The sequence below is a fragment of the Diabrotica undecimpunctata genome, chromosome 8 (assembly GCF_040954645.1).
Source record: "Diabrotica undecimpunctata isolate CICGRU chromosome 8, icDiaUnde3, whole genome shotgun sequence".
Lineage (NCBI taxonomy): Eukaryota > Metazoa > Arthropoda > Insecta > Coleoptera > Chrysomelidae > Diabrotica > Diabrotica undecimpunctata.
The window spans coordinates 90,456,367-90,479,296 of NC_092810.1; the positions used below are offsets into that span (position 1 = coordinate 90,456,367).

At 33.4% G+C, this 22,930-nt stretch overlaps 2 protein-coding genes across 7 annotated transcripts in view; both read left to right on the forward strand.

Moving 5' to 3' along the window:
• The window catches only part of LOC140447765 (sodium-coupled monocarboxylate transporter 1-like), an 81,866-nt gene extending 72,601 nt beyond the window's left edge, over window positions 1-9,265 (forward strand). For 4 of the 5 annotated variants that reach the window (XM_072540609.1, XM_072540613.1, XM_072540611.1 and 1 more), the window contains exon 13: window positions 9,112-9,265. In XM_072540609.1, coding sequence (XP_072396710.1) covers window positions 9,112-9,171 — 60 coding nt within the window. In that variant the 3' untranslated portion in view covers window positions 9,172-9,265. Of the gene's footprint in view, window positions 1-776; window positions 820-9,111 lie in introns of all 5 variants that reach the window. The other variant, XM_072540610.1, reaches the window with a different exon arrangement.
• A 7,893-nt stretch (window positions 9,266-17,158) lies between these two features.
• Window positions 17,159-22,930, forward strand: part of LOC140448481 (uncharacterized) — a 92,301-nt gene continuing 86,529 nt past the window's right edge. For both annotated transcript variants that reach the window (XM_072541565.1, XM_072541567.1), the window contains exon 1: window positions 17,159-17,303. The gene's annotated coding sequence lies outside the window, so the exon portion shown is untranslated. The remainder of the gene's footprint in view (window positions 17,304-22,930) is intronic.

Genomic DNA, 22,930 nt, shown 5'->3' on the forward strand with positions numbered 1-22,930 from the left:
TTTGTAAATAGAAAGTTAAGCACCAACTATTTTTAGAATAAAAATATTAAAATAAAAGAGAAAGTTTTAAATAAATAAACAAAATCGAAAGAAATTGAAATATAATAATTATTTAACATATTTTAGAATATTTTATTTTCTTTAAAATTATGTTTTAATAAAATCAACTGATTGTATCTAAAAGTAGGATTATGTTTATATTTATTTTGAATTTCTTATGTGGGAGTAACTAATCATCCTAAATAAGGAAGGCATATTTCAAGGCCTTCTTTATTTACGTTGTTTTCTATGGCTCTATGGAAATTCTAAGATTAGTATTATTATATTATAAAAATTAATTTTAAACTGAGTAGGTTTAATCGCGTCGACTATCACTGCGCGGATCTTTCGACATCCTCTCTGATGTCTTCTTCAGGGATTTTTGTGTCTCAGTCTTCTGAGCCTCTAGACACTACTCTGTTCATAGTAGTGCAGTCGATAAAGAAAATATTCATGTTGCACGTAAGTCAATGAGTAACTTCACAAATACCCCATTTGACAGAAAGTATTAGATTTTATACTGTTGCAAGAATTTTTGTCTAGCGTGTAGCTTTAACCATAATCCGCGTAAATTATCCACTTTCAAGTGAATCTGCCAGCTCGCTGAATCGTTGAACTAACTTCTATGGCTCTTTCTTATTTTTATGTTCATTTCAAAAGACATACGATTGGATGTATTTCTGATCATTTAAATTTTTTAATTAACATTGTACCAATGGAAAATTTGCGTTTTACAGGTACCGATGGAAATAAGATCTTGTTTGGCACAACCTCGTAATAGTAAGTTGAATTTATATGCACAGAACACACAACTTTCTTCTTCTAAAGAACACTTTTCAACACATAGTACCAAGAGCATCATCAATGACTAGATAGAATAAAATTAAAGGTTTACGGGAGCATACAATTACCAAGTTTTTAAAAATATGATACATTTTTAAATCGTGGGACATTTTTCATTATTTTAGTATTGGGTTTATAGTTTTATATTTCTATTTTAATGAATATTGTAACATAAGTATAGTCCTACCAGAGATATAAGAGAGTCATTAATATTTATTGATAAGTGTCTACCGCCAGGCGGCGGGGTATCGCCTCTGGACAGGATCGTACTTTTATTTTCGATTTGTATTACTTATTCGATTGTTAGGTGTGTTTAAAAGCCGGTCTTTATTATTGTCTACTAAAGTTATAATAGTTGCAAAATATTTACATACACTACATTCACATATTTACAAAAATTTATCATTTCTAAATAGAGTACCAAGAGAACAAACGAAAATGATTTTAAAGTTTCAAGTAATTGTTTTTTAGAATAATTATCTTCATAATATATATATCATTTTCCAGCATATATTCCTGGATTCTAAATTTGGTGTCATTAGAACATGAAACTTTATTCAGCCTACGACTGTGGTAGTTGGCATTGTCCATCACAATTACACTGTTTGGTGGTATATTTGACAATAACGTCGTTGAAAACCAGTGTTTAAATAATTCTGACGTGGTGTCATCATGATAGTCGACGCTGGACTCCTTAATGTTTTTGCATGACAAAAGGTGAACAAACCATTTTTTGTTCCTGCATGGATTACTTGTTATAATACGTTTTCCTTTATTTGATGGAGCTTTTGTTGTACAGCGACCAGAAGAATCTGCCCAACCATATTTTGGAACGTCATGGGTGTCAAACCACGTCTCATCCCGATAATGAGTTTCTCTTTCACTTTCTCTGTATTTATGAATTTGAATTAAAAATTCCGTCCTCCATATTTGTAGACGAGCAGATTCCATAATCACTTGGCGTTTATCGATCGTTTTTATTTTAAAGCCATTTTTTAGAAGACATTGCCTTACTGTCTCACTGCAGAACTTGATACCTGTGTTATCTTTCTGCAACTTTTGCATGATGGTTTTTAACGTGGAGACCATTTGTTCTTCATACATGTTATAAATTTGTCTTCTAATGATCTCCATATCACTCCGGTCTAGTTTCCTAAACATACCAGCGTCTTTTCCTTTTACTTCTACTTACTATCAGTTGTTTTGTTATGGACCACACTGTGTTCATTCGTCTTCTTGTTAAGGCTGCCGCTTTCTTCACTGCATTAAATTTGGAAAGTTCTCATTCAAGGAGGATAGTGTAAACGTCACATATCACTTTTTTTTGTATCAACTGACAAAACACTACAACACTTTGCGCTTTACAGGTTTGTTAAGACTGACTTGTATTCTTTTTTGCCTATTATTTCATCTTGAGTTTCTTCATGAGTTTCAGGTTAAAACTGATTAGCTCATTTTGTTTTGCAGTTTAGCTGTATTCTGTGTTTCTTGTTTTTCCTTGTCAAACTGTTATATTTTGTTACCTAATTATTATCTAGCGTTTACCTTTTGTAGTTAATCTGTATTTTTCTACCATTAATATCCTTACCCACCCCCAATGAAGCCCACTGACTTGAGCAACGTGGTCTGTGAACGAGAAGCTTTTTATTATCTACTTTTGTCAGCTTTTTCGCCGTAGTGCAGAAACAGCTTTGATTTGTTTGTTTACTGCTTTGCATTCTTGTTGCACTTGCATCTTAATTTCTATATAACTTCGTTAATATATATTTTTTTTAATTAAGATTATTAGGTACATATACTTTTTTTATGAATCTTAGGTGGATCAAATCTAAATCATATTGCCTCCTAATCCATACAATATTGAAATAAAGATAGGTATGTTATTTATTAAGATTTATACCATGTTTAATTCATTTGAAAATCTTCACTTAAACTTATAATAATGTATTCATACATCTTTGTTTTTCATTTAATCCTAAATAATGAGGTATATCAATCACCAGAATGTGTCCTCGGCCTTCCAACCAATAAATTCTCATCCACTTTTCAAAAAATACGTGAAAATGTATATTGAACCGCTACTAATTTACATAAAAACATCTTTTAAATCGATGACCTGTCCTAAAATCGCGGAGAAATAAAAATTTGTCAACTATCTGAATTAATCATGAGCAAAAAAAAAACACCAATTCTGTTATCGGGTTCTGTCACTTTGCAAATTTGTTTTTGTTTCTTGTTTAAAATAAAGTAAGATCGTAATGTCTAACTAAAAATATCGATAATAAGAGCATGACTATGAGTAAAGATAGTGTAAACAGTTGAAAAAAAAAATGTTATGGTTTTTAATTGACTTTAAAGTTTACGATTTGAAAAAAACTGTAACTGAAATTGGACACTTCAGAATTATTTGAGAACCGGTTTTCAACGAAGTTATTGCCAAATATAGCACCAAATAGTGTAATTGTGATGGACAATGCCAGCTACCACAGTCGTAGGCCGAATAAAGTTCCATGTTCTAATGACACCAAACTTAGAATCCAGGAATATATGCTGGAAAATGAAGAATATATATTATGAAGCTAATTATTCGACAAAAAAAAATTACTTGAAACTTTAAAATCATTTTCCATCAGAAAATAATATTATTGCGACAGTTTGGCGGAAGAAATGGGTCATACAGTATTAAGACTTCCTCCTTACTATTGCATGTTCAATCCTATTGAACACATATGGCATGAGCTGAAAGCATCATTAAGGAGAAGTAGGTAATGTTTCGCTTACCCTAAATTCATCTGTGGTTCGTCTAATTGAATAAGAAATGAAGAAAATAACCAATGACAGCTGGAAAAATAAAGATAGGTTACTCAAAGAAACAATTATTATAGATCTAAATAACGACAGTGATAGTGAAACTGACTTGTCCATGTAATTTATTTTAAATGTAAGTATTTTTTGCATTGTATTTATAAATGGTAATCTTTTTAAAACATAAAACATAATGACGGTATTAGATTTTTGTTTCAATACAGGGCAGCGACAAGCCGCTTATACGTATTTCGACCTCTTTAGGTCTCTTCAGAGCGGTATAGCCACTGCTCTGGATCCAAACAAAAATCTTTCCCGTCCTAGACAATGGTTATCAAAATAAATTATACGGACGTAACTACGCCATCTACAAACAAAAAGAGAAATCAAACGATTTCTACCTGGCGAAACCGAAATCAAATTTTTACCACTGTGCCTTCTAAAACTTACAAAGCAAACAGCTTGATAAATTACTCCGCAAGGGAATCTAAAAATTGCATTCCACATGCCGTTCATCATGGCCAAAATTCGTAGTGAATTCAGTTTCTGGTACTCCAAACGGAGTAAAGTAATAAAACATAATGAAGGTATTAGATTTCTGTTTCGATACAGGGCAGTGACAAGCCGCTTATATGTATTTCGACCTTTTTAGGTCTCTTTACAGCGGTATATTTTTTTGTTTGGATTCAGAGCAGTGGCTATACCGCTCTGAAGAGACCTAAAGAGGTCGAAATACGTATAAGCGGCTTGTCGCTGCCGTGTATCGAAACAAAAATCTAATACCGTCATTATGTTTTATTACTTTACTCCATTTGGAGTACCAGAAACTGAATTCATTACGAATTTTGACCATGATGAACGGCATGTGGAATGCAATTTTTAGATTCCTATGCTTAGTAATTTATCAAGCTGTTTGCTTTGCAAGTTTTAATAGGCACAGTGGTACATTTGAATTCGGTTTCGCCAGGTAGAAATCGTTTGATTTTATTTCTCTTTTTGGTAATCTTTTTATGTATACGTAATTTATGTAAATATTTTTAAATTCAGTTAATAGCGGTATAAAACCAGCTTTTAGACACACCTCAATTTTGAAAATAATTTTCTAAAATATTTTTGCCTCTGTTCTTTTTGTACTCTATTTATAAATGATAAAGTTGTGTAAATATATGAATGTAGTGTATGTAAATATTTTTGCAACTATTATAACTTTAGTAGACAATGATAAAGATTGGCCTTTAAATACACCTATCAATCGAATAAGTAATGCAAATTTAAAATAAAAGTACGATCCTGTCCAGAGGCAATCCCCCGCTGCCTTGCCGTAGACACTTATCGATAATAAATATTAATGACTCTCTTAGATATCTGGTAGGACTTTAGCATGGTGTTCATCAGCGAGAAATGTTAGGTCCACTTCGTTTTAATATCAGTACCTTTAATTTCATCCGAACTAATTGTCCAGTTCAGTTAATTTCATACCGAACTGGAGAACTGTTCGCAGTACCGCAGACTATTAAAAATATTATGGACTGATACAATTAAAAATAAATAAGTACTGGAAAGGGTTGGTAAAGAAACAGAACTTATCACCATTACACAAACAAGAAAACTGGAATATAATACAGGAAAATATTTAAGGAAGAAGATCTGTTGGCCAATTACAGAATTCTTTACCAACCTCGGTTGGAAAACGGCACTCAAAGAAGAACAGAAGAATGATTTCATTTTTAGAAACGTTGTGCTAGCTCCTTTAATTCTGCATTTGATCTCTTCACTTGGGTCTAGTTGGTATGTAATGTATCATTCCATATATTTAAAATGAGTAGCTCTCAACGTTATGTTGATCTATCTGTAGGAAAGCTTTGTTGTGAGGTTGGCGACTAAATATCATAAATTTTGTCTTAGAAGCATTCATTTTTAGACCCGTTTTGTCTTTCTATCGTGTTTACGCAGTCAATAACTCTTGAAGACCCTGGAAACTATCGAATAAGATAACAGTGTCGGTAGCATATCCAAGATTATTAATCAGTTCACTATTGATTTTCACCCCAAAGTTTTTATCTTGCAAAGCCTGTTTGAAAATTATATAGACATTAAATAACAGCAGCAATTAAATGTATCCCTGTCTGATGCATCTCTTAATGTAACATTCGTCGGTTAATCTCCCATCGACTCGTACGATTGTTTACTGCTTCCAATATAGTTTTTATATGAGACGTGGCTCTCTACCATCAATGCCTTTGGTTCTTAATATGTTCAAAAGCATTCCATGCTGTACCCTATCGAAAGCCTTTTCGTAATCGATGAAAGCCATATAAATAAAAATCACGGTGGTCGCGGCATTTTTGCCAATTTAAGCCAAAACGTGACTTACGGATATCCAACGCGACCCTAAATTAAAACTGGTTTTCTTCTAGGTCTCTTTCTTCTTTCTTTCTTCTGGATCATTAGACTAATTAACCTGTATTCGTTGGAAATTCTTCGGAATTGCTATTAAAGCAAAAACTTGAGCCATTCCTCAGCTACTTCTCCAGTAAAAAACACGTCATTAAAAAGTTTAACTAGAGCACGGATGTTTGCCAAATGACTTGAACAAAATATTGCTGTTTTATGAGATATAAATGGAAATATTTAAAAATTAATTTTGATCATCAGCCTACTACTTCCTAATATTTGTTTCTGATATTTTGCATCAAATTCATGTAGTTTAATACAAAGTAAATTGTAGCGCAAAATATTTTAAAGGCTTGCCAGAGGTGTAGGACAGTATACGAGAATTGCAAAAATTATCCATCTACATATGTATTATTTTTTAAGGAGCGTATAAAATATTAGCACATGTGGTCAAATAAATCAAGCTTTTCTGTAGCTGTTTTTGCAAAGGGTATAATTGTTATAAAATGTTAAAACTTCAACTGAAACCGCAGTGAATAATTTGCGCTTATGATCAAAAAACTTATTTTCCACTTATTGCTGCTCGAAAATATGAGAACATATAATATACAGAAAAAAGCCTATTCATAAAATGTTTCACAATATTTTTAATGAAGAAGGAGATACTTAAAAATCAATATTTTTATATAGTTCGTTATAGTTCCTAGCTAATTCCTAGGAATTAGCTAGGAACTATAACGGACTTCCTTATTGGATATTAGCCAGTCACGGGGCACCTTTCCACTATGGGGTTTTTTATGGATATTTAATCTGCAGTCTTTGATCTTAAAATAGACATTAATAATTTACACGACTGAGAGGCAGCAAACACATTTTGGATGCTACCAAGTATCTCCAAACTCATATGACATCCCGCATTAGTCTATACAAGCTGGTACGGAGTTTCAGAATTCTGCAATGAGTTCTTCTTCTTTCAGTGCCTATTCGTTCCGAATATTGGCAATCATTCTGGCTATAATTATTTTATTGACTGATGCTTTAAATAGATTCGTTGTTGTTGTGGAGAACCATTTCCTCAGGTTCTTCAACCATGATATTCTCCTTCTCCCAATTCCTCGCTTTCCGAATACTTTACCCTGTAGGATTACCTTCAGTAATCTGTATTTAGTGCTGTTTCTCATTATATGTCCGAGATATTCCAACTTTCTCCTTTTAATGGTATACATCACCTCTCTTTCTTTGCCCACTCTTCGTAATACGGTCTCGTTGGTTATCTTGTCTGTCCATGATATCCTTAGAATTCGCCTGTATAGCCACATCTCGAAGGCTTCAAGTTTTTTCTCCATTGCTTCAGTTAGTGTCCAGGATTCAACTCCGTAATACAATATTGAGAAGATATAACATCGTAGGAGCCTTACTTTTATCTCCAGATTAAGATTGTGGCTTTTAAAGAGTTTGGCCATGTTATTGAATGCACTCCTAGCCTTCTCTATTCTACATTTTATTTCCTGTGAGTGATCCCATTGTTCATTTACTGTTGTTCCAAGATAGTTATACTGTTTTACTCGGTCCACTGGTGTATTATTGATAAGTAGTTGAGCGTCTCTAACTTTATTTTTGCTGATGATCATAAATTTAGTTTTTGTTATATTTACTTGAAGTCCAAATCTTTCACTTACTTCATTTACTTTGTTTATTAGTTGCTGTAAACTGTTCAAACTGTCTGCAAAAATAACGGTGTCGTCTGCATAACGGATGTTGTTTAGGCGTTCTCCATTTAGAAGTATTCCATGTTCGCATTTTTCCAAGGCTTCACTAAATATTTCCTCTGAATATAGATTAAATAATATAGGTGAAAGTATACAACCTTGTCTAACGCCTCGTAGAATCTGGATCATTTCCGTTGGTTCACCTCCAAAATTCGTTCTTATTGTGGCTGATTGGTTCCAGTATAAATTTTGTATTATACGCCGATCTTTATCATCCATTTGGGCTTTTGTTAGAATATCCATCATTTTTTGGTGTTGAACTGTATCAAATGCTTTTTGGTAGTCCACAAAGCAGGTGTAAATATCGCAAGTCATATCTCTGCATCTTTGAAATAATACTTGTAGACTAAACAGTGCATCTCTTGTACCTACGCCTTTCATGAATCCAAACTGTGTGTCTTGTATTCTCTCTTCGCATAGCTTGTATATTCTACGATGTATAATTTTAAGAAAAAGTTTTAATGTATGGCTCATTAGACTTATTAGCCTATATTCTCCGCACTTTTTTGCTGCCTGTTTCTTTGGTAAGGTAATAAATTCTGAAAGTAGCCAATCTTTTGGGATATTGCCTGTGTCATAGATATTATTGAAGATTTTACATAGTACTCTTAAAGATTCATCATCAAGAAGTTTAAGAAATTCAGATTGTACTCCGTCTGGTCCTGGAGCTCTACCTTCTTTTAGTGATATTATGGCTGCTCTTATTTCTGCCACTAGTATAGGTGGTCCTGTTTCCGTAGGTATTGGGGGCTGGTTCTCTGCAATGAGTATCATGAATAAAAGAAAATGCACAATTACCCAATTGGTTGCAATAAAAGCGGTATACAGCAGACAGATAAAAGGAAAAAAATGTGAAAATATTTTATGTATTAAGAGAGCGTCGAGGAATTAAAAAAAAAACTAAAATTAGTTTATTTTAGTTATTAGTTAGCTGTCGGTGCTCCCACCGTAACTAGTGAAAAAGTATTTTTTCTACAATTTGATGATTTTTAAACTATTTGAATTTGCTGCAAACATTATAAAGAAATGTCAGTTATAATAAAATAATGATCAAGATAAAACTATTTGTTTTAGTTGGTAATATGTTATGGCAATAGGCGTAGACAGAAAAACGAAAGAAAAAAGAAAAAGTTTCACACTAACGTCTGATATATATATTTCATTAGTATATTAGAAAATACGTTATACCTAGTATTAGTATATTTTATCTATTTTTGTGGTTATAATTAGATCCTTTATATCTTGTTTTTTTTTGTTATAGGAGACAACTGATAGTACAGCACAACTACATACATTTCCCTCTCAACAATTGGAGCGATAGTATTGTTAACGTCCATGACGATTTAGATAATTTGTTTAAATCTTTATATTTTTTGAAATACATTGATTTTTTTTAATAAATGCGATTAAAAGTATTACTGGTTTCTTGTTTCATAACTCTAATATATTTTACAATGCATAGTTCACATTCACAGTTATGCACAAATATTATTGTATGTGATATTAAACCTTAATTGATTGTGACGAAAATTATATTTTACATTTGTTTTAAAATTTTGATTCTACATTTGGAAATTCCAGTTGCCAAGTTCTGGGAAACTGAACATGCTCCACTACTATCAAACTGTCCAATGAGGATGAACTGGCTGAAATTAAATTCACACTTGACATAAAATTCTGGAAAATGGTAGCTTTTAAGTTGATTTACCGTTGAAGTCCTCTTTCGAGGAACTTAAACTAGGCACCTCGTATTATGTTGCAAAAAACGGTTTGAATTACTTTAAAGAAGATTCAACAGCAACACTGCACTCTTTAATACTTACAAAAAATTCTCAACTGAAACCATGATAAATGTGCATCTTTTTCTCACAATTCCCATTTTCTAAATAAATATTGGTTGCTCCATCACTGCACTCTAAAAGATTCTTCTACTACCAAACTTCGCATAGTTTTCGACGGTAGCTTTAAATCCACCTCTGGTACTCCCTAACAACATTTTGCTCATTGGATATCAGGTAAAACCTGATTTGTTTGATATTAGTTGTAGTTTTAGACAATTTACATTCGTTTTTATCATAGACATCGAGAAAATGTACCGACAAATTAATTTCTACCACGAACAAACTTTTCTGCAAAATATTCTCTGAAGAGACAGCCCAAATGAACCCTTATAATGCATCGAATTTACTTCTGTGACTTATGTAGTTACTTCTGCAGTTTCTTAGCAACTCGTTGTTTAACTGAAAATGAAAATTTTATCTAAAATAAAATAGCCACTTGGTGCTGACGTTCTCTTTAATCAAACCTACGCTGATGATATTCTCAATGGAGCCAATGATCTGTCTACTTTTGAAACGGCACACCATGAGTGTTAAATCATCACGGAATTCGTCTCCACAAATGGGTTTCCAACTCTCCATAATTATCAGTAAAATATAGAAACCTTCCTTCGCTAAATTATGAAGTTAATGTTGAAAATAAAAGTAGCAAGATACTAGACCTCTCCTGGTAGCCTAATGAAGACCACTTTATCATTTCTGTAGCTATTTTTCCATAACTCATTTCTGTATAGACTAAAAGAAGGGCTCTATAATTTGTGTTGAAAATGTTTGATCCCATTGGTCTTCAAAAACTCAATTGGGATGATCTTTTACCCAAAACCCTTAATAATGAATGAAAAAATTTCATCTCTGATATCGCCGTATCATCTCTGATCTATTAGTACTTGTAAAATTTTAGTTGTAAGTTTTAGCGTAGTATTTAACAAGTTTATACCTCTGTAGTTTTCTGGCTGTTTTTTATCTCCTTTTTTGAATGGAAGAGTTAGTTCACTTGTTCTCCATTCTTCCGGTATTTTATTGTTTTCTAATTTTATTAATTAATGTTGTTAATTGTTCTGCCAATGCTGCTCCACAATATTTCAGTAACTCGTTTGGTATCTCGTCTTTACCTGCTGCTTTTCAAGCAAAAAATAAGTCACCAATCGGCAGAAGAAGTATCGGACGAACGCGCAAAAGATAGAGTGACAACCTTCCATAGAGGTATTAATCCGCCAATGAACAAGCAGAATTGCTTGTAAAGAGGAAGAAGAAGAAAAAGAAGAAGAAGAAGAAGAAGAAGAGAAAGAAGATATTGCCTTACTAAATTATTGCAAAATACCCCTTATTTAAGAAGATATTGCCTTAGTAAATTATTGCAAAATACCCCTTATTTATTTGAAAATAAAAAAAAAACAATGGAAATTCACTGGTTTTCTGATACTTCAATTAGGGTCCAGGCCGCCGTGTTATACTTTCGTACTGTATACGAAGATAACACAGTACGTTGTACGTTAATAACTTCAAAATCTCGACTCGCCTTTTTAAAAACTATATCCATTTTTAAGTTGGAATTATCCGCCATACTGTTGTTGTCTCGATTAACTCAGAAAATAGTTTCTGTATTGCATAAAAATGCATCCAATTTTAGTCAGTAACACATGGTTTAAGCTACACAAGGACTGTATACATAGGAAGCACCACAGGATGCACAAGTTACTGGAAAAGCAACAAACTGCATCAAAAGTGCCAAAGGCTATCCAAGAGTGCCGTAGAATGAGATCCTAATCCATTTCATTGCTAAAATTGAAACTAATTTAAAAACTTGCAAGAAAAAAGTAAGAATAAGACCAATATATACAACCAGATTCAATCAATACCAAACGAGACAAAAAGTCACTAAAGAGATAACAATAAATTAACTGAATTACCTATATAATTACTTGTATAATTTAGCTCTCCAGGCCTAGAAGGCCTATGGCTTGATTGACTATTCTTTTCCATTCTTTCCTGTCTTCGGCTTTATCCTTCCAATTTGGGATTTTAAGTTCTATCTCCCTTTTAACCTCCTTATTACACTTGTTTTTCGGCCTACCTTTCGTCTTCTTTCTTCCTATTCCTGTCGTTAGAATTCTTTTGGGTAGTCTCGTGTTTGGTATCCTTTGGATATGCCCCAACTATCTGTATTATTGTATGATCCTTGCGATATTCGGTTCTTCCTACATTGTCTCTAGTTCTATATTATTTGGTCTTTTCATCCACATTCTATTCCATAGATTTCCTCCAAATTTTTCCTTAGGACTTTTCTTTCCCACACTTTGAGCATGACTTGTGATTTGTTCATCATCCATGTTTCACTAGCATTTAATACTATAGGTCTTATAACTGTCTTATATATTCTTATCTTAGCCCTTCTAGATATGTTTTTACTTCTTAATAAGTTGTTTAGAGCAAAAATATAACTAATCCGAGAAATAATTCTCGTTTGGATTACTACTTTAACATTTGATCTCCTGGTAAATGTCGCTCCTATGTATTGGAATCTTTCTACTTTTTTTAATTTATATAATATTTTCCCTTCTGTGATTATTGTCAGGCATTGTCCTTGTCAGCAGCCTGCTCGACAGTTACGGATAAGTAACATACTAATTGACCATGTAGAATCTTATGTGTACCTTGGCACCAACGTAAATGCAAAATGGGAACAGGCCACAGAAATTAAGGCGAGAATAGAACGAGCTAGAGCAGCATTTAGCAATATGAAAAAGCTCCTCATAAGCAGGGATTTGTCTCTTCCCCTAAAACTACGACTAGTTAAATGCTACATTTTTCCGATCTTACTGTATGGTGTGGAGGCCTGGACGCTGACGGAGACGCTCACGAGAAAACTAGAAGCATTCGAAATGTGGGTGTACCGACGCATTCTTCGTATATCCTGGACCGAACATGTCACCAACACAGAGGTAATCCAAAGAATCGGAAAGGAGAAAGAAATCGTGAATACAATTAAACAAAGAAAGCTTGAATATCTAGGCCACATATTGAGACACGATAAGTACCGTCTACTGCAATTGATTGTCCAGGGAAAAATAGACAGTAAGCGAGGGCCAGGCAGGAGAAGACACTCGTGGCTCCAAAATCTGAGGAAGTGGTTCGGGCTCACATCGGTCGAACTATTCAGAAGCGCCGCAAATAAGATCAGAATTGCCATGTTAATAGCCAACGTTCGCAACGGACAGGGCACTTGAAGAAGAAGAATTGTCCTTGTATGTATTCTCGTTCTCTCCATTCCATATATTTGGTCTTTTCTTCATTTATGTATATCCGTTTCTTTCTCACATTCGCTTCTAGTCTTTTTAGTGTTTCTTTTAATATTCTTGTTCACTTCTGGCTATCAGTATTATATCATCAGCGAATGCTATTTATTGATGTTTTCGTTGTTATACAAGTCCTGTCCTGTTAATTCCGGCTTCAGTATTCAAGAACAATACTGAACAACAATGATGTTGTTACACCTTGTCAGTGTCCTTGTCGCACCTCCTCGCTGACTTCAAACTTATCTGTTTCTTTTCCATTTATTTTAACCCTATTCTCTGTTTGTCCCAGGGTCACTTTTATCATTCTTACTAGTTTTTCACTAATTCCCATTTCACGTATTGCTTTGTTTATTTATTTCCGTTTACGCCGTCAAAAGCTGGTTTTTAACGTCGATAAATAGGGCCACTGTAGATTTCTCGTATTCGTAATTTTCCGCTTGTATTTCACGCAGCAAGAAAATTTGATCTACTGTGCTGCGCCTGCACCCTCTTCTGAATCCACATTGATATTCTCCTATGTCATTATCTATTTTTTGTGATATCTTTCATATGTACTGCGAGTATTTTATATGTAACGTTTAGTAGCGCTATTCCCCAGTAATTATGGCAACTTTTATCGCTTTTTTTTTGTGAATTGGGCAGTGTGGCCTCAGTCCATGCTTTCGGTATGCGTTCTTGTTCCGATATTTCTTATAGCAACTTTTTAAAAATGCTTAGTTAGTACTGGTCCTGGTACTGGTATTTGAACATTTCAGCTGTTACTTCATCCTTTCCTGGGTGCTTACTTTTCTTTAATTTCTCTATTATTTATTTTATTTGTTTTTTATTAGGCGGTCTTTCCTCTGTTCGTTTTTGATCGGTATTTTGCTTCAGTTCTTCTTCTTTGTCATATTCTGTTGTGGGCATTTTATTTAGAAGATCTTCTGAGTATTCTTTTCATCTGTTCAGTATTTTGACATCACTTACTAAATTCCTTCCATTTTTGGTTTTGTAGTGTACAGGTTTTCTTTTTTTTTTTTTGATATAATTTTCTAATTTCTTTATTTTTAAAGCTTTCTTCTATACATTTTAAAATTTATCTTTATTGTATTTTCTTTTCTTTGATCTTATGATTTTTTTGGCTCGTTTTCTTTGTTTTTTGTATTTTTTCTCTATCTCTGGTGATTTTTATTCCTTATATTATTCCATTTTTCTTTTTTTCTCTTTCTAATTTCTCTATTTTTTTGTTTGCTGTGTTTTTTAATTGAGCTATTTGTTTTATTGGTTTTTCATTTGTTTCTGGCAGCTTTTTTATTTCATCTTTGTAGTCGCTTTGTTGATCTTTTAGTGTTTTAATTTCCTTCTTTAAATGTGTGATTTCGTCTCCGGATCTATATTTTTCTTTTTTATGTCTTTTATACCCGTTGTTAATTTGCTTATCATTTTTACCATTTGGTTCATTCCCCTTGTGTTTTTTTCATCTCTTTTTTGCGGCGTTCTTGGTATTTTTTATCTTTTGCTCTAGTATTTCTCATCTTATCTTCTCCTTTTCTCTTCATCGGATAGCTCGTTGTCTTTATTGCTAGTAATTTCCTGTGCTAGATATATTATTCACTGCGTTACGGGCGTAGTTATGCGACATGATACTATAACAAACAAGATATGCTCACTTGCCATTCTAATTTTAATCGACTTTGCGCATGACGTCATCGCGAAACAAAGCCAGGGAACCCTGTGTGTATCTTATTTTAACGGTGCATCATATGGCAACGTTGTTTCATTACTGTAATGAACAACTTCGAAACTTTGTTAACGGTACGTATACCTGGATGCCGTATCTTGCACTAAGAAATAAATTAATTAAAGAAATTTATGAATCTTCGATTTGATTGTGTGTATTACAAACAAAATAAATATTTTTTCTTCTTCTTCTTCCTACTTTATAAATAGGCAAAATGCCTGTTTAACTCGATTAAAACAGCAACATAATTAACATGAACACAGATATGTCATTTACCTTGGCATCATTAAAGTTGTCTCGGGCTTACGTCACAGGTGTGCGAGAGAGATGCAAGAACATGCGCGTTGACTTATCTTGTTTGTTATAGTATCATGGTTATGTGAAAACTCTACTCACGGTTTAAATTTCCACCCATACCCGTGCTGGCCGTGTTCAATTCTCCAGGACTTTTATTCCTAGTTAAAATCAGAATCCGGTCCTACTTATATCTTTATACCTAATAAAATTATTGAAAGTTTTCTACTTACAGTTCTTGTCATGTTTATCAATATTATTTATTTTCCTGCATTAATGCCCCTATCCCAAACTTTAATATGCTAAAATCTATTATTCTTTCCTTACGTTATTTCTTAGGATTAGTTCACACCCCCAACTTTTACTATTCTTAAATTTTATCCGGAGGATCCGGTTTTTGTATCTATGTATACCTACTTTTCGTATTTAGGTTATGAATTAATTATTGTAAGAGTACTCACAGATCACAATACATAAGAAAATCTACTCTGATACTCTGGGAGGGCTATGTACTCTGCTCACAGACCAATAATGATATACGCGACAGAAATACGACCTGACACAGAGAAGACAAAAAGAATTTTAGAAACAGCAGAGTTGAAAATACTTGAAAAAATTGATGGTAAGACACCATGGGACAGAGTTAGAAGTACATATATACGACGTAGATACAAGGTGGAGAACATCAAGAATTGGGTAAGCAATACAAGAGTGGAATGGAACGATCATATAAGCCTAATGACAACAAATATAGTAGTAACAAAGACGGCAACAGACGCAGACGGTTCCCCAATAAGAAGACGATGGAACGACAACTTACTGGATTTACTGGAGGCACATTGAAAAATAGACAGAGTAATGTCTACATAAAAAGAAGAAGAGTACTTACAGTTATGTAGTTGTTATTATTTATATGAATATCGATGCACTGCGTCACCTTCCTGTACTATTCACACACTGTGTTTAAAAATTTTCTAACAGTGGCAGAACTCTGGAACTCTAGAATAAAATCAAAGGCATCATTACTAACACTTGTACCAGTACGTTAAGGGAGAAAAACAGCCGCAAAAAATGAATGGCAGATCTGCTGGGGCTTAGGAAGAACGCTGAAAAATAATATTCAGACAAAAAAGCTACCAAAGAAAATTAGATGCAAATGACACATGAAACATTTAACATACACAGAAAGTGACTTTGGTAAACGAACACGAAGAACTAATGTTAGATAACGAAAAATTAACAGGCAACTAGACAAAATATATACAAGACACTTTTAAAGATAACAGACCGCAGGATGTATATAATAAAGGTCACGTGTCTTCAACATCAGAAATCATAAAATCTGAAATAATATATGAACTTCAAATTAACAAAACCGATTAGCAGATGACCCAGACGGTATAACCAGTTAAAGTGTTAAAGCTTATAAAGGAAAAAAACATTCATCTTAAAATGTTTTTACGAATAATACATAGCCATCAGAAGTAACTGTGAACAAGAATAAATCACAATTTGACTTCAGAAACGCTTTTGGAACATGCGAAGCTCTATTCCGTACGTATAAGAAAGGAACTATTAGCTTGCTTCATCGATTATGAACAAGATTTTGATCGAGTCAAAGGGTATACGAATTATAAATAATTTATATTGGAGGAAAAAAGCACGGGTAAGAGTATGACACTCTAAAAATGACGATAAATGACAACGAGGAATGACGGGGTTTTGTATTATCAATTCTGCTATTCAACCTATATTCAGATTCCATATTTGAGGAAGCGGTAGACGATCTAGCAAATCTCAGAGTTAGGATAAATTGAATGCCAATAACTATAACCAGATATTCAGACAATACGGTTATTTTGTCTGATACTCTAGAGAGACTTGAATAAATTTTAAATAGTATTAATTCAAAAGGAGAAAGATTTGAGCTGAACATAAACGTAGCTAAAACTAAGTTCAGGGTATTTAGTCGAACAAGATAAAATATCACGCAAGTTATTGACCGCAATTAGAAAACGTTGAAAAATTTAAATATCCGAAGAGCATTATTATGCACGATCTACATTCAGATACTGAGATTAAAGTAAAATTGAAATGACGAGAGGAACATTCAACAAAATAAGACTAGGGAGACGGCCCTGACTGTGGGATAATCAATAATATACGTCATTGTGCATAACAGAACATTTTTAAACCGCTCTGTTATTTTTCGATTTTTAATGTTTAATACAAAACAAAAATTTATTCATTTTAATACTATCAACAAATCATAGTGCAGTGTTTATGCCAACCGACTCAACCTGACGTGAGTAACAAAAATCTTTAAGATATTAAAATAGTAAATATAACCTATATTATATAAATAGAAACAAATTTAACCTACTACTGTTTTTTGGAACCGTTCGGAACTAATCCTTACCAGTTCTTATCCCGGTGACAGGGACGGACCTGCAACAGCAGAGGCAGGAAAAATTATAAAACTGACCTAAACCAGATCTAAACTAGTCAACTAGACCACTCAAAAGAAATTAGAAGACGCATTGAAATAGCAAGATCTGGTTTCATGAATATGCGTGAAATGCTTTGTAACCCCAAGCTATCAGTCTCAATAAGATTGAGAACACTAAAGTGTTATGTGTGGTCTCTATTACTATATGGCTGTGAGACCTGGACATTAAAACAGTATGACGTCAACAAATTAAATTTATTTGAAATGTGGATGTACCGCTGAATGCTAATATTAAGCTGGACCAGCAGAACTACGAATGAAGAAGTAATGAGAGCAATGAACACACGTCCTCATCTGGTCAATACTATCAAAATTAAAAAGACGTCATATGTAGGACACATAATGCGCCATAGGGAATTTGAGCAGCTCCAGGTAATATTAGAAGGTAATATTGAAGGTAAAAGGGGCATAGGACGAAAGAAAAAATCTTGGCTACGAAACATCAGAGATTGGACCCACACAAAAGGAAATGAATTAATTCATCAAGCCCAGAACAGAGAGAAATTTGCCATATTGATTGCCAACCTCAACAGAGAAGGCACTTAGGAGAAGGAGGACCTAAACTAACAACATAAGTACTTCTTCTCAAAATGTACTAAAACACTTATCCAATGTAGTAAATTATAAGATTAATAAAAAGTGAACTCATACTACTATATATATATATATATATATATATATATATATATATATATATATATATATATATATATATATTCTTTCTTGGAAAGGGCTTTAGTGACTAGGTGAGTATTAATATATATATATATATATATATATATATATATATATATATATATATATATATGGATATTTTGGGTTTTGTAGTCAAATACTGGCCTTTAAGCAAAACTCTTTAAGGTTTGTTAAGCTTTCGAGTTTATTTAACTCTTTCTCAAAACATACTAAAAATTAAAACAAAAAACTACATTAGACAATGAAGTTGTTGTATCTTTAAGAGACTTACACTTGTGAGGATTGTACTAAAAAAATTAACAGAATTACTTAACATTTGACATTAGGTATATTATTTAATTTTCTTTTACTTTCAGTCAAAACTTATAACTATGCTTACTGTTCGCTCACGATTAGTTTACCTTGAGATATATTTGCAATAAAAATACTATTTTATCAAATTAAAATAATATACGACGAAAATTTTGATAGGACTTTTATTGACTAAGCTAAACGTGTGTACAGAACTTAGTTTCGAATGATACTCCTAAAAATACATTACAAAACGTCCCTTACATTACAAAATACATTACAAAACAGAAGCCCCTAATGGAGGGGGCTTCTAAAAGTGTTTAGTGTTTCTAAAAACTATAAAATTTTATCTTGGGAAAGCACGAATGGTCCTTCTCAGAAATACATAAATACATAGCGGGCACGAAAACAATGAACTGCTTGATTCGATTAACTGTAAATGTTAAAACTACCTAATTTCTAAAGACAGGGATTATTATCTACAAATTTTCCCCAGAAATATATAAAATTGATAAACATTTTAATCTTTTAATAGATTTCTAATTTACCCAAACAGAAGCTAATTTACCCAAACAGAAGCTAATTTACCCAAACTTTAAGAATTACCGATATCAATCCAAAATAATAAAGTAAAATCGACAAACAACATGAAGTAAATTATAATAGGACGGAACATGCCGCCCGCCTTGAACTACTGAAGTTCAAAATGAACTTCAGTGTACTCTCCAGTTTTGGGTTTCAAAGTTGCCACTCTGACAATGCTGTTCTCCCCGGGGTGTACCGACGTGTTGCTATGGTAAATAATGGGGTTATTAAATTTGATGACCATTTATTTGGAACACAACTGTACACTCTTTTATAACATTACTTATTATAATTGTATTTAGTACTTAGTTGAAGTTGCTATGAGACTACTTCATAATTACTAATACGTGATACATCAACTTGCCATCTTGACGTTAATTTAGTTCTGATCCCCGAGATAATAATCGTTGTCTCTTTTATAATAGTCCTTGCTATATCAGCAGTCATTCATTAGTGGGCCAAGTTTGTTTTATCAACCTACGACAACAATACGTTAGCGATTCACAATCCTGCTGACTCACACATTCTAATCGAGGCTATTTTTTATGAATGTCCTTGATTCGAATTATTAAACATATTTTATATAAACAAATGCGAAGTGTGTTACACGTTCCTTTTAAACTTAATCTTTTTATGAATTGTAATATTTTAGGGATAATACCACACCATCCCCCTTACGGAAAAAATGTCTCTCTTCCAACTGTCTCATTCCTCTCTCCCTTTCCCTTCGGAAGAAGAGAAATTTTCAACCTCAAATAAGTACTATTTACCTATGCTACCGTATACATATACATTATTTTAATTCTAAAACATATGTGGTAAAAATAGTTTATTAGTTTGCCCTATTGAATTATTTGTTTACGCCGCGATTGTTCATTTGCTCTGTCACTTTTCCCGCGATATCACTAATATTGTCTCCTAGAATCACCGCGTTCACTTATGTCTACTGATTGTAAGCGTATAATCTATTTTTATGCACCTCCCTAATCTTTCCGGTATCTAGCCTAATTTTACAGTTAACATTATTTACTTCTGTTATGACAAAAGGACCTACATAAAGACTATCAAACTTATTATTTTCCTCTTTTTTGAGCAGGACTAGATCTCCTATTTTAAAATGTTGAGGTACTGCGGTTAGCTTGCTTGCTTCTTGTCTTCCCTTTTTGTGCTTTATTAAGAATGTTTTAGCTCTGTCGTGTGCAATTTGTAGTTTATATCGGATCTCATTATAATAGGCATCTATGTTATAGCATGGTTGAATTTCCTTTGTGAGATCTTCTGGTAAATTTACCTTTCGACCATCCAACAATTCAAAAGGTGTGTAGCCGTGATATGCATTAGGGGTAGTGTTGTAGCAGTATGTGAACATTCTGCAACACTCGTCCCAATTTTCCTTGTTTTCGTCTATGAATGATCTTACGTATTCATTTAGTGTCCTATGTAGCTTCTCACAACTCCCTTTTGACTAAGGGTGGTATGCCGTTGAAAAATTGTGTGTGATCTTTAGCATTTTCGTTAATTCATTCATTATTTCATTTTTGTATTCCGTGCCTTGATTCGTTCTAATCTGTTTCATGAGTCCGTATGTTGGTATGAAATTATCAAAAATGGCAATGTTTACTATATTTACGTATGTCCTTTTCCATGTTCTTCCATCTGAATCTCGCTTTTAGTTTCTTTACAAGTCTATTATTTCCCACGTGACCTCCAAACATCGGGTGATTATGGTATTCTTCAATTATTCTCAGTTTTTCTTGGTCATCCTTTATGATTTCTGGTACTTCGCATATGTATATTACTACATTTTTCAGTATCTTATTTGATTCTTTTATAAATTCATCAATTGTGCACAATTTAAAAATAATATCATTTACATATATTTTTGCTTTACTTATTGTATTCTCTACCGCTAGCTGATCAAGCTGTACCAACAATTGACCTAAATCAAATTGATTAAATCCTGTAGTCATGCTCTTGCTGTATTTAATTTTGTTTTTGACCCGAATGCTCAGTCTTGGTGAGACTCGGTTTGCTCCAAAAGACAAAATTGGTAGTCTATGCGGCTCCATATTATTTAGTACCTTTCTTACTGTTTGCTTATAGGTTTAATGCTGTAATATAATTTCCTCTTCTGTCTCCCTGTGCTCTGCACTTTCAGCTTTCTTCTTTGATTGAGCTCTGGTCTCTGGTTATAGCTAAGATATGATTGTTGTCTATGTATAAGTCTTTCAGCTGGTTTGTTCATATTCTCGAAAGACTGTCCGCGTAATTATTTTCCCTAATATACTCTATCTCAAAATCGTATTCTTCTAAATCTAATCTGATTTTCGTGAGTTTCGAGGTAGGTTCTGTCATCGAAAATAGGTGTGTTAGTGGTTTATGATCCGTTTTTATCAAGAAAGTTGGTGCTCAATATAAATAACATTTGAAATGGTTGATTCCCCGATGGATTGCAAGTAATTCCTTAATTATTATAGGTTTGTTAAGCTCTCCTTTGTTGAAGCTGTGCGATGCGTAAGCTATTGGTAAATCTGTTTCGTCGTAGTTCTAACTTAAAATTGCTGAGCAGCTCGCATTTGATGCGTCGGTTGTTAGTATGAATTGCTTGATGAAGTCTGGGTATTTGAGAATTTGTGGTTTTATCAAAGATGATTTAAGTTTTTTAAATGATTCTTCACAATCTTGCGACCAAAAAAATTCTACTCCTTTTCTCGACAATCTGTTTATAGGTATGCATATCTCTGCAAAATTCGGAATAAAACGTCTGTAGTAGTTACAAAATGCTACGAATCTTTTAGCTTCATCCGCTGTCTTCGGTGTCGGGGATTTCTCTATTGTTGAATATTTCGCTTTATTCGGTGAACTCCTTCTTGCGAAAGATCGTGTCCCAAATATGTAACTTCTTTTCTGAAAAACTGACAAATTTGCTGGGTTTAGCTTCAAATTAAATTTCCCACATATCTCAAATGTCCTTTTTAAGTTGTCTAAATGATTTTTTCTGTTATTCCTATCACCACTATGTCATCCATATACAGAAATGCTTTCTCCGGTGTTAAACCTGTGAATGCTATTGACATCATTCTTGAAAAGCTATTTGGGCTTTTGTTTAGTCCAAAAGGTAGTCTGGTGAATTGAAATGCTCCTTTTTCCGTACTAAAAAATGTGTATTTCCTTGATGATTGTTCTAATGGTATCTGGTGAAACCCTGACATTAAGTCTATTACTGAGAACCATTTTGCTCTCCCTTCTTCTTCTTCAAGTGCCCTGTCCGTTGCGAACGTTGGCTATTAACATGGCAATTCTGATCTTGTTTGCGGCGCTTCTGAATAGTTCGACCGATGTGAGCCCGAATCACTTCCTCAGATTTTGGAGCCACGAGTGTCTTCTCCGGCCTGGCCCTCGCTTACTGTCTATTGCTCTACTGCTCTCCCTAGTTGGTCTAATATTAAGTCTATTCTTGGTAACGGAAATTTATCTGTGACTAGTTTCTTGTTTAGCTGCCTGAAATTTATACATAATCTCCATGCTTTGATTCCATCTATAGCTTTTTTCGGCACTAGTATGACCGGGCTGTTGTATTCTGATGTCGATGGCTCGACAATTCCCTGGTCTACTAATTGTTGTACTTGTCTATTCAGTTCTTCTGTTTGCAAATGTGGTGTCCTATAATTCTTTATGGAAACTGGCGTGTGTTCCTTTACTCTCAATTTTTGTTCATAAAAGTTGTTGCATGCTAGCATGTCATATCTTAATGCAAATATATCTGCAAAATCTTCGCATAACGATACTAATTTATCTCGTGTGTATTCCGGGATATCTAGCTTTAATGTTTCCCTTAGTTCTTTCTTCCT